Source organism: Sceloporus undulatus, chromosome 2 (assembly GCF_019175285.1).
Source record: "Sceloporus undulatus isolate JIND9_A2432 ecotype Alabama chromosome 2, SceUnd_v1.1, whole genome shotgun sequence".
NCBI lineage: Eukaryota > Metazoa > Chordata > Lepidosauria > Squamata > Phrynosomatidae > Sceloporus > Sceloporus undulatus.
The window spans coordinates 90,795,929-90,811,485 of NC_056523.1; the positions used below are offsets into that span (position 1 = coordinate 90,795,929).

General features: G+C 44.7%; 1 protein-coding gene across 2 annotated transcripts in view; it reads right to left on the bottom strand.

Annotated features, from left to right (window-relative positions):
• Nucleotides 1-6,826: 6,826 nt before the first annotated feature.
• The window catches only part of SYNPO (synaptopodin), a 94,782-nt gene continuing 86,051 nt past the window's right edge, over nt 6,827-15,557 (bottom strand). For both annotated transcript variants that reach the window (XM_042448907.1, XM_042448908.1), the window contains one exon: nt 6,827-8,722. In XM_042448907.1, the coding sequence (XP_042304841.1) occupies nt 7,706-8,722 (1,017 nt within the window). In that variant the 3' untranslated portion in view covers nt 6,827-7,705. The remainder of the gene's footprint in view (nt 8,723-15,557) is intronic.

A 15,557-nucleotide genomic window follows, 5' to 3' on the forward strand; every position in this document is an offset into this window, starting at 1 on the left:
CTAGAATATGCCAACCAACATGGCCAGTGACTATGCTGGCTGAGGGAATCTGGGAGTGGTCATTCAACAAAATGAACTTTCCCAAGCTCTCGCATGAGGCACCCTAACAGAATTCAGATTAGCAATTGACAGATTGAAGATTACATATATAGGGTTAGCTGACAGCAACCAACACATGAAAGTGAGCCCTTTGGCAAACCCACAGGAGGCATCACATGATAAAATAAGGAATGAAGTAGAACCTGTAATGTCAGGAACAGGAAGTACAAATCAGCCAACTTTCACACACAAGAGAAGATCATCACACTAACACACACACACTCCCATTATAACCTTCCTAGGGCTTAGTATTTTCTCAGCCCTTGGAAATAAAATGTAGCTCCTCATAGCATTGCCTCAAAGAATGCTTAATGCAGGGTAGTGACTTGTGATTTTCTAAACAGTGTTGCACAGCATCTCCCATGAGCCCTTGCCAGCATAGCTAACAGTGAGGAACACTCCAGTGTTATCTGGAGGATACATATCCTCCTCCTTTGGCTCAGGCCATCCATTCCTTCCACACTTAAGCCAATGTATATTTCTTAACTGGAAATGCAGACGTAGCCTTCTTTCTTCACACACACACACACACACACGGGTTTTCTCCTTAACTAAAGAGCAGGAATATGCTTCCATTTATATATGCTTATAGTTTTCCAATTTCCCTGCACAGCAAGACCCTCAAGCTGCAAGCTGTAGTGTGCTTACAGGCCACATGGCTGCCCCATATGGCAAGGAAGAAAAAGAGGCCTTTAGAAATTCTTGACAACTTTGAAGTTTCCTTTTAACACCTTCACCTAGATCCGGTCCTCTTTCCCACACGTTCAATGACATGCAGTATTTCCTTCTCTTACAAATCAGGAGCTTTCCCAATGACTGGGGCAGAGGCTTCTCTGCCACAAGGTTTTCTTCAGAGCCCGGGAAAGTTACCTTTTTGTATTACAACTGGCCGAGCTCTCCCAGCTGTAGTCTAAAATAAAATTTTACCAAACCTCAGGCCCCATACAGACAGGCCAAAATAAAGCTGCTTCGGGTCATTTTGGAGGTATGCTGTTTAAATGATGCATGCGTCCTAAGAGTCCAGAAGTTGCACCAAAGCTGCACTCCAGTCCTTAGTACTGGATCGAGCCTTTGGCGCGGCTTCTGGATTCTTAGTATGCATGCATCATTTAAACAGAATACCTCCAAAGTGACCCAAACCAGCTTTATTTTGGCCTGTCTGTATAGGGCCTCAGTTAACATTCTGAGAAGCTCAACTGACCAATTCTGTTTTATGCTTAGCTTTCTCTTAGGGTCCTTTCACACTACAAAATTGTAACACTGATGCCACTTTAACTGTTATGGGTGCATCCTGTACACTCCTGAAACCTGTAGTTTGCTGAGGCCCTAGAGCTCTCTGGCTGAGAATTCAAAGTACCCCTCTCTAAACTGCACATCCCAGGATTCCATAGGATTCAGCCCTGGCAAATTATAGCATTGTAATTGTGTAATGTGAAAGGACCTATAAACACATTTCCACATTGTGCTTCTTAGGACTGAAATCCTTCAGTAATTCCACAAACCTTTAGAGGGCACTATCAGCCTTTCCTTGCTTTATTCCTTCTCATCCCAACTCTCTCCCCCATCCCCACATTGACTGTTCAGCAGACAGCGATCTGCGCAGTGGCACCTGATGTACCATATGCTCTTTGCCTGTGGGACTGAAATGTATCACTTTGGCCAATCAGTCACAACAAGAGGCCTCCGTGTGGGATTCAATATGTGATATTCCTCTCCCTTGCCATTCCTGCAGTGAAACCAGAGCATAGGCAGGGTATCTGTTTAACCTCCAGGCCCCAGAAGCTAAACAGCTGCGGAGCAGCAAACAAACTTTCTAGCACTGGGTGTTCTTACATCGTCCTATTTGAGGTCTGACAGTGCTGAGTCAAGGCAAGAGCCCCTATCCCTGCCATAGCAAAATCTTGGTTTCCCTGCTTATGAGTCTCTCCCAATGACAGCCATTCCCAAATGATTTCATGAGCCTCAAATTTGTATTGAGGTCCTATGAAGTTCATGGAGTCTCCATAAGTCAACAGGCAACTGAAAGACACATGTACACAGCCCCCCATACACAAATGTTTGTGATGGCTGAAGGATTCTGGGAGCTGTAATCCTCCTTGATCCAGCAAGTAATGCTTCCAAGTTCTAGTGGGCAGCGTAAAGAAAAAGGCAGTAAAGAGCAGTACCAGTCAGCATTTTGATTAAAGCTGTAATCTATGAGATCTTCACCAAAAATTACCAGATCCCATTAGCTGATCTCCTCAGCAATATGTTTGGGGGCATCCCCACCAGGGGCATCACTAGGGTGGTGCAGGGAGTTAGGATCACACCAGGTGACACCCTAAGGTGGGGTGACATCACTGCTTCCCAGACATCTGTCCTTTGACAGAACTGAGCTGTGGCATTCACCTGCGCCCCTTCAAATACTGAAGAGATTATATGAATGGAGCAAGACTCAGTGGGAGGAGAAAGGAGAGGCTCCAAGTTTTTTTAAAAGGTAAATTCTTAAATAAAAAAAATAAAATAATTTTTTAATTTAACATTTTTTAAAAAAAAATATCACATCTGATTCCTTGTGATTGGGCAGGCTATAAATAAATGGTTTATTATTTATTATTATTTATTATTGCCAAATTTTTACTTTACCCACATTAAACAGTGTGCATGTAAATATATTTAGGCTGTGCATATGATATTGTAATTTAAAGATATAATTTTACTTTTGCTAGTTGTTTATTATTATTATTATTTAAGTTTTATTATTATGCTCTTGGCTGTAAAAACAAAAATCTTGTCTGTTCCTATCTCCAATGATACCCATAATTTCCTCATTGCTCCAGTAATGCCTACTTCACACACTATGGGTGGCTTTCTATTTTGTAATCTGACTTTAAATAGACCCATTGAATCAATAGTTCAAGAGAGAGGCAACACAAAGATAAATCCAATTGATTCAGTGGATGAACTCTAGTCAGGACTAACAACAGGACATACCCAACTGGATCTCTCTCAGAAGCTAGAAGAAAACAAAGATGAGGCAGGGAGAGGGGCATTACTTCTTCATTTCTGTCTCACCTTGCATTAAAAATGAATCCACATCCTTGTCTGTAAAGGTTACAGGGATGAAAATAGAGGATGGCTGCAGGATCAAGGACAAGAAGGGGGGAAATACCCGATATGGCCAATATAAAATAACATGACATGGCCTTTGCCAGTGCCAGTTGGAGCATTGGCTACATGACACCATAGCACCTAACCTACAGGCAAGAAAGAACATGGGCTAGGCCTGGGTTGCCAAATTCAAGAGCTGACCGCATCAGAATAAAGCAGAAAAGGAAAGGCAGTTGATTATTAGTAGGTCTCTTAACGCCGAGGGCAAATGGAAAGGACAATCATGATAACAAACTTCCTTCTTTCTACCTGTGGTGGGAACTTCTACAAGAGATGGAGTATATTTATGTTATACGCCGGTATTTCAGACATAAGTCTGGTCACCTTGTAGTTCTTACAGTAAGTAAATTGGGGACATTAGGTGGGCTCATTAATTACTGTACATCAATACTCTTTTCTTCAGCCACTTCAGGAGGAACCTCACTGAAGTTTTCTTCTTCTTTTGTATTACACTGGATTCCTCAAACTCTAAAAGGTGTGTGTGTGTGTGTGTGCGCGCGCCTTCAAGTCGCCCATTGACTTATGGCAACCACATTGATTTTGTAGGATTTTCCTAAGAAAGAAATACTCAAGAGGTGGTTTTCGCAGTTCCTTCCTCTGAAATATAGTCTACAACATCAAGTATTCATTCATGGCCTCCCATCTAGGTACTAACCAATGCTGACCCTGCTTAGTTTACATGATCAGATGGGATCTGGTAACTTTAGGGCATTTAGGCCTAAGAGGCTTGTTGTTGTATGCCTTCAAGTCATTTCCAATTTATGGCAACCCTATCATGGGGTTTTCTTGTCAGAATTTGTTCAGAGAGGGGTTGCCATTGCTTTCCTCTGAGACTGAGCGAGTGTGATTTGTCAGAGGTCACCCTGTGGGTTTCCATGGCAGAGAGGAAATTCAAACTTGGAGTTCCACAGTTGTAGTCCAACACCCAAACCACTACTGTACACTATGCTGGCTCACTAGAAGGCTTAGAGGTCTTAAATAGCCAGACACTATCCTGTTCCTTTTTAGTGTCATGAATTTAAAAAAAATGGTTTGTAGGATGGCTGGTGTGTGTGTGTGGTGGGGAATCAGTAAACTGACAATCCAACCAATAGTTGGATTTAGGCCTAGAAATGCCATCAGCACAAAAGGTCTGCCAGCAGAACTGCCCAGTTATGCAGTTGCAGCATCTGCTTCTCACAGCTAAAATGGGCAAAATTGTGGATGGGAGGGGTGTGTGTCACTGGGGAGGAGCACACATACAAACACGCCTCATACTCAGATGACAACTACACCCCCTCTGAAGATGCAGATGCCTGTTATACAAAATCTGCTGTGCACTGGCTCCAGTAGTCAGAGGGCAAAGTTTAAAATAACCTCACACAAACATCAATCGTTATCCTGACCATGTCACCACAAAAGAACAGAGAATGTAGTGTGATGCAGCACCTAACTGCAGCTGGCCACTACCACCAGTACATAAACTGTGACCCCCACTCCACTCTTACAGCTGGAGGGAGAAGAACAGAGCTCCCATGCAGCTAAGCAAGGGAATTATAATGTATTACTGTGGCAACTATCTCCCATGTGAATAACGTGCCTTGTCGATTGATCTAACACTCTTCTTCCTCCCAGTAGCAAAAAGCAGCATATCCTAGGGGACATGGCTCCCTCCATATCTACATACAACATAAACCCTCCTATATATAGGTAAGCAAAAGACAGATACCACACTCCAACCAATGCTACTGCTGGACAAACACCCATGGGCATGTTTGCCATGCAGGGTCATGATTTCAATGCATAAAGAGAAGAAGCTGTCACCACATACAAAGTTTCAATGCAGCCCACAATGGAGGAGGATTACATATCACAGTCACTAGTGTTCTCTTTCCACCCCTCATCCTTCTCAGATGCTGATAAATTCAGGTCGGACCCTGGGAAAGCTACCTTTTTGGACTACAGGTCCCAGAATCTCCCACCTGCTGGCCAAGCTGGGAGTTATACTGTAATCCCAAAACATAACTTGTTCAAGCTCTGATTCAGGCAATTACTTTGCAACCTGTGCCCTATGCGTCTTTTTGCTAGCAGGTAAGAGATGTAGATCTCTTTCCCCTACCCAAACAGGAACTGTTTAGAGCTGGTTTCTGGAATGAGGACTCACATGGGGTAGCCAAGTTGTATAGGAACACAGAATCATGGAGCTGGAAGAGACCACAAGGGTCATCCAGTCCAACTCCCTGCCATGCAGGAATACATAATCAAAGCATGATGGGCTCTTGCATGGATCAAGCACATGAGGGGTTGTCAGAAAGAGGAGATAGGCTGATTGCTTCATGCAGGAGCCAGTCTGTTGGTCCGTGCAATGCTCCTGATGCTTGTACTGCTGAGCTTGGTAGTTCTGGGAAGGAAAACCATGTGCTATGGCAGTGCTTTGTGTATGGTGTATGTTGTGTTGCAGGGAGATGTTCTGGGGAGGTCATTAAACCTCCCTTTTTGAGTTAATTAATTCCATTTCTGTCTGTGGATAATGTGTCGGTATCACTGCCACTGACTGGCAAGCTTTGGCTGTCTTTCCAGAGAAGCTGCCATTCTGGCAACCCCCCCCCCCCCCCATTATGTGTCTTCCACTCCCTCTTGAGCTTGTATTGGAAATGATAACCATTGCACTGGCACAGCAGTGATATTTCTGGCCCCTGCCCCATACATCATAGTTAGAATACAGTAATACTTGAACATTAGTTCAGCTTCCCATCCTCTCTCATCTGGTATGCTAACATGTCTCCCCCCTTGCCATCCAGAAAAAAGAACACCAAAAGGCCTTCTTTTCTCTGGCTTCACAAGCTATCTGCATATTGATCTAGGGATGGGCAACATGACTGTGTCCTGAGACAATTTTCTGTCTGTAGGAGTCTCTGTGAGTGGCAGAGACTACAAAGACTGCAAAAGAAGAAGAAAAAGAGAGGGAAAAGAACAAAAGAACAAAAGCCCAGAATGAGCCAGAAGTCTAATGCTGGTTTTCAGAAATCAGGACCAATATCTGCATCATCACATGTAACTACAGTGACAGAATTCCATCAACATAGTTACACCTGATGATTCCACCTCCCCTACCTAACTTTTCAGCCAGGCAGTGAAGGATTTATGAGGTACTGCAGACTGGGACACTGGGAAATCATGTCCACAGTAATCTTCCAGTTGCAGGACACTTTGAGAACAGTCAGCTGTTGAGAGATCCCTCTGGGTTCTGCTTCAGCTATCTCTCTCAGTGCACCCCGTGACTAGAAAATCCCTGCAGACATCATTTTCCAGTGCCCCAGTCTGCATCACTTCAGAAACTCTTCAATTGGGGAGTGCTGCCTGGCTTAAGAGGTGAGTTTGGAGGGTCACGTCTGGTCATTAACAACTATAAACATGAATCCCCCAAATTATGAGATCACAAGTCTGTTTTACAATAAACATGAATCCCCCAAATTATGAGATCACAAGTTTGTCTTACAATCTCATAACTACTGAACAGGATCCCATCTAGGTTTTTTTTTTTTAAAAAAAGGTTAAATAGGTTAGCCTTTACCCCCTCCCCCAGGGTCAATTGCCATTCCAGAAGAGGCAGTTTATTTGTTTTGCCAGAAAATGGGTTGGCTGTGGAAATCAGAAAAGGATGGGACCATTAAAAAAAAAACAGCCTTTGGGGCTACATGGGACACATTTTGCCCTGATAAATGTAAAGCCAGGCTTTTATCAGGAGGAAATGCCAAATCACCCAGTGACAACTGCTGAGTGGTCTTCTTGCCCTCTGGGTTTTTTTCTCTGCTCATTTATTTTCTCAGGCAACTGAAGTGGAGACAGAATGCCCTTGTGGCTCCATCAGAGCAGAGGAGAAACAGTAACAATAGCAATGGAAGGCAAGCACAAGGTTGGCACAGGCCTCTCTTTCTGGTCTTTTGCTGACAGTCTGCTGGGGATTATGCTGTGGACTCTCTGTGTTTGTGTCTCTCTCTGTTTGCCTGATTGTCCTCCTCTCACAGGATTTTTTAGAGTGAGAACAAAAGCAGTCAAAGCTGTATTAATCTCCCTCGAGAAAGGAAGTCTCTGGTGGCTCCAGTCCAGTGGAGATAGATCAATCAAAGCCTGTGAGAGCCAAATATGCAAGCAAATGCAGCAACAGGGGAAGACACTATGAGGAGTCCTATGGAAAGATGTTGTGTTAGGAAAGAACATCAGACACATTTCTCTCTGCTTAGGGCAAGTCTGGCACAAGAAGTCTTGTCCACAAATAGACTGGTTCTACCCCATTCTTCTCCCAAAAATGGCAGATTTGTGGAGAAGATATGACATCTGTGCAGGCCTATAATCTTCCTCCAGAGGCTTCATCATGTTTAGTGGGACCTGTAGGAGTCTGCCTGTAGGAGTCTGCAAAAATATTTTGGTCAACTGATTTCATGACTGGTTTCCAGTTTCTTCCTCTGTCCCATGTTTAGTAGGAACAGGGTGCTTCTGTAGGAAGGCTACCTCGCTTCAGCCTGAGGCTGCCGTTCCAGCCTCGAGGGCAAATGTTGAAACTGCGAATGCTGGGTGACTTGATCCCAGAGTCTTCAGAGTCGAGGGAGACATCTGAGTTGGTGGGTGACAGGGATGTGTAGCGCTTCACTGGGGAATGTGGCCTCACCCTGGGAGACTGCAGGGGGCTTGTGATGGTTGGTGAGCAGGTGCCCACATTCTTTGGACTGGTGCATGACAATTTTCTGCTCATACTGACTGGGGCTGTGAAGATCCTGTGAGTATCTATGACTGTGGGTTTTGGAGACTGAGATGGGATGGAATGGGAGCCCATTGATCTTGGGCCATTATTGGATACCCCTGCATTGAAAAGCGAAGCTCCAGTGTTAGCCGGCAGTGTGAAGTACTTGTTCCCATTCATCCGCACTGCTTTTGGGGATTGTAGTGGGCTTTTGTAAGATGGTGACTGGCTGCCTAGCAACCTGGGACTGTTGTTTGATGATGCACTGATTGTTGGAGGTGCCATGGAAACAGGGAGGGACACGCGTCTGTAGCCATCCGTCCTCATTGGCCTGGGAGACGGCAGTGGACTTGGGGAATGGTTACCCACACTCTTAGGGCTGCCAACTGAGGACAACACATTGGCAGAAGTGGCAGGAGGGGTGAAGGGCCGGAAACCCTCTGCCCCTGTAGCTTTGGGAGATGAGCTCTTCCTCCGGGCAGCATTGATGATGTTTCTGGCCAGCAAAACTTGCATCTGTCGGCTGGACTTGGGATCTGTCTCTTGACGAAATGGAGACAGAGATCTTTCACTCCATGAAGGAGACATAGGGGGAGGTGGGGTCAAGACACTGGCTGCTCGGAAGGCATCTAGAAGCCCCTCCTCAGGCTCCGAATTGGGTGCTGGGCTGACCCAGCCATCTAAACTGCTGGGCTGTCGTCGCAGCTGCCGTGGAGTCCACGTCGGGGAAGCAGGCAGGGATGCCTTTCTTTCCTGTAAGGACAACAGAGATGAGGGTTACTGTTTCTGTCTCCTAGATGTAGAAGGAGACAGTGAGCGATTTCAATTGGACACTGGAACTGGAAGCGTGGCCCCAAGAGCAGCTCAACTGCAAGATTTCTTTCCCAGCTGTATCAATTCTTCCTGGGCAAACTTGGGCAAGGTACCTCTCTGTATTATTATATCTCATGAATTATGTGAATAAAATACCTTGATAACATTGTCATCATGCTGAATTCATTTCTATGAAATCATCAGGAAAAGGTATTTTTGCTGCTCTTTGACCATGTCTGCATGGGCCAAATAATATGTCCTCACAACAATCACATCCTGGAAGATGCTTTGAATTGCCTCCATGACGTTCACACTCAGGAGTGATGCGGGGCAGCTGTCTACACACATGTCCTGCTGTACTGCCTGGTGCAAATCACTCCCTCTGAAGTCACAAACAAGGTGCTCAATATTGATCATATGGCCGGGCACCTTCTTGTGACCTCAGAGGGAACGACTTGTGCCAGCGGTAGTGGAAATGGGTGACACATCAACGATGTGTGTGTAAACAGCCATCAGCACTGCTCCATAGTGTTCCAGATTTCCTGGAATATCCAGAACAAAAGCTAAGCTGGATCCGTGGGGCTGACCTTCAGTTGTGAAGACAGTCCACACTCAAATCCCAATTTTGGCCCTGTGTTGTTAAGGTGCCCTGCCAAGGTGTCCTGTTGTTCCTTCTAAGGTCACAACAAGGTGCCCTGAGGGCAGGAGTAAACTGGTTTAAACGGCCCATGTAGACATGACCCTAGTCAGTGGCAGATGGTGGAGCAATGAATTCACTCTGGTTTTCAGTCTGAATTTTAAAGCAACTATCAAAGGTGCTGAAACCTCTCCCTCAAATATTTGGAGTTCAAGTGAAAGCGCAGAGTGGATTTTCTGCCTCAGTGTTATGGAGGCTAACTTGGGATTAGCTCACAGTACTGGGAAATCCTCACAATACTGGGAGAAGCAGACATGAATTTCTCCTCAAGACTATATCATTGTTGTAATTTAAAGTGCAATGGGCCCTCCATATTCACTGGTGTTGGAGCACAGGACCCCCATGAAAGTAGGAAAACCACAATTTAAAAAAAATATATTTTCTTTATCAGAAAGAACATCTACCTAGGAATCTCTGGGTCGTCAGGTGCAACTTTGAGCTCAACATCCACCAAAAGATGACCATAGAATAATGTTGGAAGGCCTATACATGCTTAGAGAAATGTTTTCTTTAGGAATATCTGGATCTTCTATCATAACCCTATGGTCAACTTTCAGCAGAGTCGTGCAGGAGGACCTAGTGATTCCTAATGAGAACATATTATTCAAATCCGTGAATAAGCAAATCCACAAAAATCAAAGCTGCAAATGTGGAGGGCTGACTGTACTTTGGAAGACCCAGCATGATACAGTGATTTGAACTTTGGGTTATGATACTGGAAGACCAGGAAGACTATGAGCCTGGAAGACCTGTCTCCGGAGAGACAGGTATGGATCTGAAACAGCCCGGGGGAGGGGGGCACAGAAGAGTGGCTGGCAAATGGTGAGAGGCAGGAGCCAAAGGCATGCGCCTGAGACTCCTACCTTCCGAAGCCCATTTGCCAACCTCTGGGTGTCCCAAAGGGACAGTCAGAGGCTGACAAATGACGGAGGGGAGGAGCCAGAGGTGCGCGCCTGAGGTTCCTGCCCTCTGGACAGCTGGAGGCCAGGAAAAGGGGGGTTTCAATAATAATAATAATAATAATAATAATAATAATAATAATAATAATAATGGAAGGATGGAGAAGGGGAATACCAATTTTCACAGGCACCAAGAAAAGATGTACACAGGGATAAGGTACCAACATTATACCAGCCAATGTCAGGTTAAAAGCCCACTACAATCCCGTAAAGCAGTGCGGATGAATGGGAACAAGTACTTCATGTGATGTGAGATTTTTCAAATAGTAGAAGCAATTGCACATAGACAAGTCGAATCTCTATCTCCTTCCTTCCTTCCTTCCTTCCTTCCTTCCTTCCTTCCTTCCTTTTGAGGAAATTCTTCCAGCTGTGTGAATCTTTTTTTCTTTTCTCAGCATGTTCCCAGCCCTACCAGCCACTTCACTGAACTGTCTATTGCTTGCAAAAATGCTGACATAGGAAAATGAGTAGCTTGCTGATAGTCCTGTGCCAAGGATTACAGACTTTTAATTCATGCTCTGCATCCCACCCAGAACTTCATCAGAGCAGAAACTGTTGGAGAAAAGTGCTTACATTTCCTTTACTTCCCATACACTATTCTCTATGGAGCCAACCATCCGCCCTTAGCTGTTGCTATGATATATCAGCAAAAGAAAGGAAATACAGGCCTTGCCAAACAGAGGAGTCCAGCCATGAAGCATCTGCCAAACCAAAAGCATTTCTCCATCACCTTTCAGCAAAACCCTTAATGTCTGTTAAATCAGGAGCCAAAACTGTGTGAAACTCATCATCTTTGACATCTTCTGGAAAGTACTGCAATAGTCACGCTAAAGGGAGACAGCGTTAGGGGTGAACCACTTTGATGGGTCCATGGGCCACTTTCCTATTCTTAGGAACCTCTGGGGGCCACCCAGACTGTCAAAAATGCTTTTAAAAACAGAAACAAAATTGGAGGTGACTGAAAGTATGCTTCCAGTTTTGAAAATGAGGTTTAAAAGTTCCATGTGTGTGTGTGTGTATGTGTGATCTGTGATTTATTTTGCTGCTTCTAGAAACCTTAAGGAGAAGCTTTTGGGGCAGGTTGGAAGTGTATTGGCAACCCTCTGCCCATGCCTGGGCTAAACTAAATGCTGTAATGTCGGTTTCAAAGGTTTAGTAAGTTTTGTTGCACTCCTCGGGTAGCAATTCATACCTTTGTATATGCAAGTTTGCATACACTGTCTGATGTCAAGGCCAGTCCTTGACCCTGATGGAACTGGAAATGTTCCAACATTTGGAAACATCTGGCCCCCCACTTCTCTTCTAGCCCTCCTTTTCTAGGTTCTTCCGCTTCAACAGCATCTCTTTTTTCTTACTGTAATATGTTGTTCTTTAACAAGGACTGTAGTTGCTGTATCAGCTGTCACAGCAATGGTAAGCATTCTGGGGGGGAAACTGCCACAGTCTAAAGCAGCAATATAGCTACTGAGAAGAGCAAAATATGAGGGCACTGCCCCTCTCAAAAACACCCCCACTGAAATTTTCCTTCAGTCTCCAGGATTCTAGAATTACAGTAATTTAAAACTTCAGCTGGGCATTTGGAAGTACAGTTTAGGCACCCAAAGAAAAAGGGCAGGCATGTAGGCTATATTTCAGAGGAAGTAATGGGCAAAATCAACCCTTGAATATCCCTTGCCTAAGAAACTCTGTCAATTTCATGAGGTCACCATATGTCAGTACATGATTTGAAGGCACATGCACCCAGTTACCAAGGGAATATGAACACAGCAAATACAAGAATTAAAGCTGTGCTTGATTGTCAATATTACACTCTCTGCAATCCTAGAAATTTGAGGACTGAAGGAAAATTTCATTCTTCTTTTTCCTGGGGGTAGTGCCTTAATTTTGCCCCTAATCCTGTAGCTACTCTCCTGCAAGCCCTTGTACGTGTTTGCTAGTGTTGGCAGGACCTACAGTTCTTTGTTGTACCAAGTTTGGAAATGTGAGACACACTTCCTAAACTGTCCCAGTAATCAGTTATCCCTTAGGCTGATGCGCCACAGGTGTCGTTTGACTACTACAATTCATATTTCAGCCCTGGGAGCTTATGAGGGTCACATCTAATTAAAAGATTTTATGTACAGTGCTGTGTGAATTTACAGCGCTATATAAATAAAGCTTAATAATAATAATGGTCTAACATCTTCTGGGTGCATAAGTTTGTGAACCCCTGATCTTCAGTCAATGCAGCTCATGCTGGCTATATCAGAGCTAGGGAACATCTCATCCCCCCCATGGGCCTGTCTTCTCCATTGGAGCAGACCCACTGACACATTGGGATGTATAGTAAGTGTTGAATTACCATTCAGCAATGCATTCAATGAATCTAGTCTTGTTGGAACAATGGAATTTAGCCCGTTATTGCTGGAGTTATTGCAACTCCCACTGACCCCAGCATAGCCTATGGTGATTTACATAGACATTGCCTATGGTGAAGGATAATGGCAATTGCAATCCAATGACGTTTGGTGGCCCCCATGTCCCACAGCCCTGGTTTGGCTAATTCTTGCCAATGCCACCGTGTTTACCCCTGCCTCTCCATAGGTCAAGCAGGTGAGGGAGAGAGAAATGCCCCTTTGCAATCTGGTGGGAGTTGTGAAGTGAGTGGCATGGAATGGGACCTGTTACGAGGAGCATTTTCCTTGGAGTCTGCATGCACGGTATAGCTTCTGCATGGACACTCTCACCCTGCCCTATTTATTCTGAATAGAACTGTGAATTTCAGTTAAGTTCCTTGCACTTCTCTGCAGCAACATCCCTTTTTGGAAAACATATTCCTCTTCTGAAGTTAGGCACACCTTTGACTTGTGCTAAAAGGCCCAGGTGGTCCAGTTTACTTTTCCTTTTTAATTATTTAAAGGGATAACCAGCAGGAAACAAGTCTGAGGACTGCTGCCACTGTGATGGGGAGACAGCTAAACAGAGGCTGAATGGAACACTGGGCTGTTTCTGAAATGACTGCTAACAATACCCCTCTCCTCAAAATGCAGAAGAGGACTCGGGGATATGTGGTTCTCCAAATATTAGTGGGTTTTGATTTCCATAATCTCAAACCAGAATATCCCATGGTGATGGATGGTGGGAGCTGGAGTCCAGCAAGATCTGGAGGGACACATGTACCCATCCTTATGCAGAGTGAATAAAAGCACTTCCATCATAATTGAATGCATTTGACTAGAGACAGCAAAATAGATAGTTTTTGGTTTCCTGACCCACCCCATCTCAAGCAACATGTAATGTTTTCCCCAGGAAATTTTCTATTCCATTTTAAACTCAGCTGCTCAGCCCTGGGGGAAAGGCATTCAGTAGATGAACGTTTCCTTACTGCTTTGCTCTTCAGGGTGTTCCCTTCCATGGCTTTTTGTAACAAGACATACTGTGGTCACTCTCCCATTCCTTCCTCAGGAAGACATTGTGAACTCAGATTTATCCTGCTGGACTCTAATCCAGTCATTTCAAGAGCAGAGGAAACCATGTCTGAGTTTGTGTCATTCTTCTAATAAGCAAGTCTAAACCTGAGTTGGGGAAGTAACTTTTTGGGACTACAGCTATCATGGCCATTTCCCTTCCTCTCTCCTACAGAAGAATGCCACATCTAAGCAAGGAACGATATGAAACACACATTCCTTCCAATGTGGCAATGCCTGAAAGTGGGCAGTGGGTGGTGGTGTTTCCATTAAAAAAACAGAGGCCACAGGCTGATGGCTAGTGATGGTTAGAGCCTTTCATGCTAGTAGGACAGTCTATGTACTCCAGGGGCTCGTTCCCACTATGAAATAAAGCAAATTGCTGATTGGTTTAAATGACCATCGTTCCCATTTGAAACTGGTTCTTGTCGTACTTTGATCGATTTCTGTCATAATAAATCGAGGCAAATGCAACCCCCCCCCGGTTTTTCCATACTAGTTTCCTAGCGGTTCTTTAGAAACTAATCAATTCTGAAGCGTGTTCAACAAGTGGGAATGACAGATCTGAATCGCATCATTGTGGAGGGGAGGGACTAATGGCAGAGGGGTGTTTATCATCCCTCCCCAGTTTTTGGTAGATCCAGCATTTCACACACACTCCAGTGCTGCCTTTTTGCTTGTGGTGTGACCTATGGGTGCATGTTTTTTTTTTAAAAAAAAAACACTAAATAAATAAAAAGAAGATTTGATTCATTGATTTTGCAACTACTTGTAAAGGCAAGTAGTTGCTAAACCAATGAATTAATTCTTTGATCAATTTATTAAAAAAAAACACCACTGGACGTGCCGTGCCTTGCCTTCCTCTTCCTCACACTGTGCCACGCCGCCCCTTCCTTGTCTTCTTCCTCCTTTTCCTCCTCCTGCCTCACCTTCCTCTTCCTTCTCTTTGTGCCGCACCCCCTTCCTTTTCTTCATCCTCCTGCTTCACCTTCCTCTTTCTCCTTCTCCTCCTGCCTAACCTTCCTCTTCTTCCTCATAATGCACTGCTCCTTTCTCTTTCTCCTCCTGCCTCGCCTTCCTCTTCCTTCTCTTCCCACCATGCAGTGCCTTCCTCTTTCTCTTTCTCTTCCTCCTCCTCTCCCCCCCCCCCCCCAGGCTTGCCACCCATGAATGCTCAGATCCGTGGATGGCAAGCCAGCATATAAGAAGGGGCCCACTGTAGTTTCCAAGCCAGGCTGCCTGGGCTGCTGCTTATGTCAAGAGGCCGAATGCCTGCCAGCACCCTCTCCCCACCCAGAGCCCAGGCTGCTGCTTACGTCACTGATGATTGATATTCATTTTGAAGTGGAGACGAGAATCATGGCAAAAAAGAAGCGATTACAGAAAAGATCCGCTTTCATAGTGGTAACGACGGACCTTTTGGAATCTCTTTACCAACACGGAGCGAAGGCAAATCCCAAACCAGTTTAAATGTAAGTGGGAATGAGCCCCAGGTTTCACTCTACACACTTTAAAGGAGCTGTCCAAGGTGTTGACCCATATTCCCCCAAATAGGTTCACCACCTTGAGTAACTCCTTTAAAGTTTGGACTAAGACTCACCAACCCCCACTGCTGCTAACAGCATGACTCAAGCAAGGTTCACTCTTCTGACTACTGCAAAGCTGGATCTCAA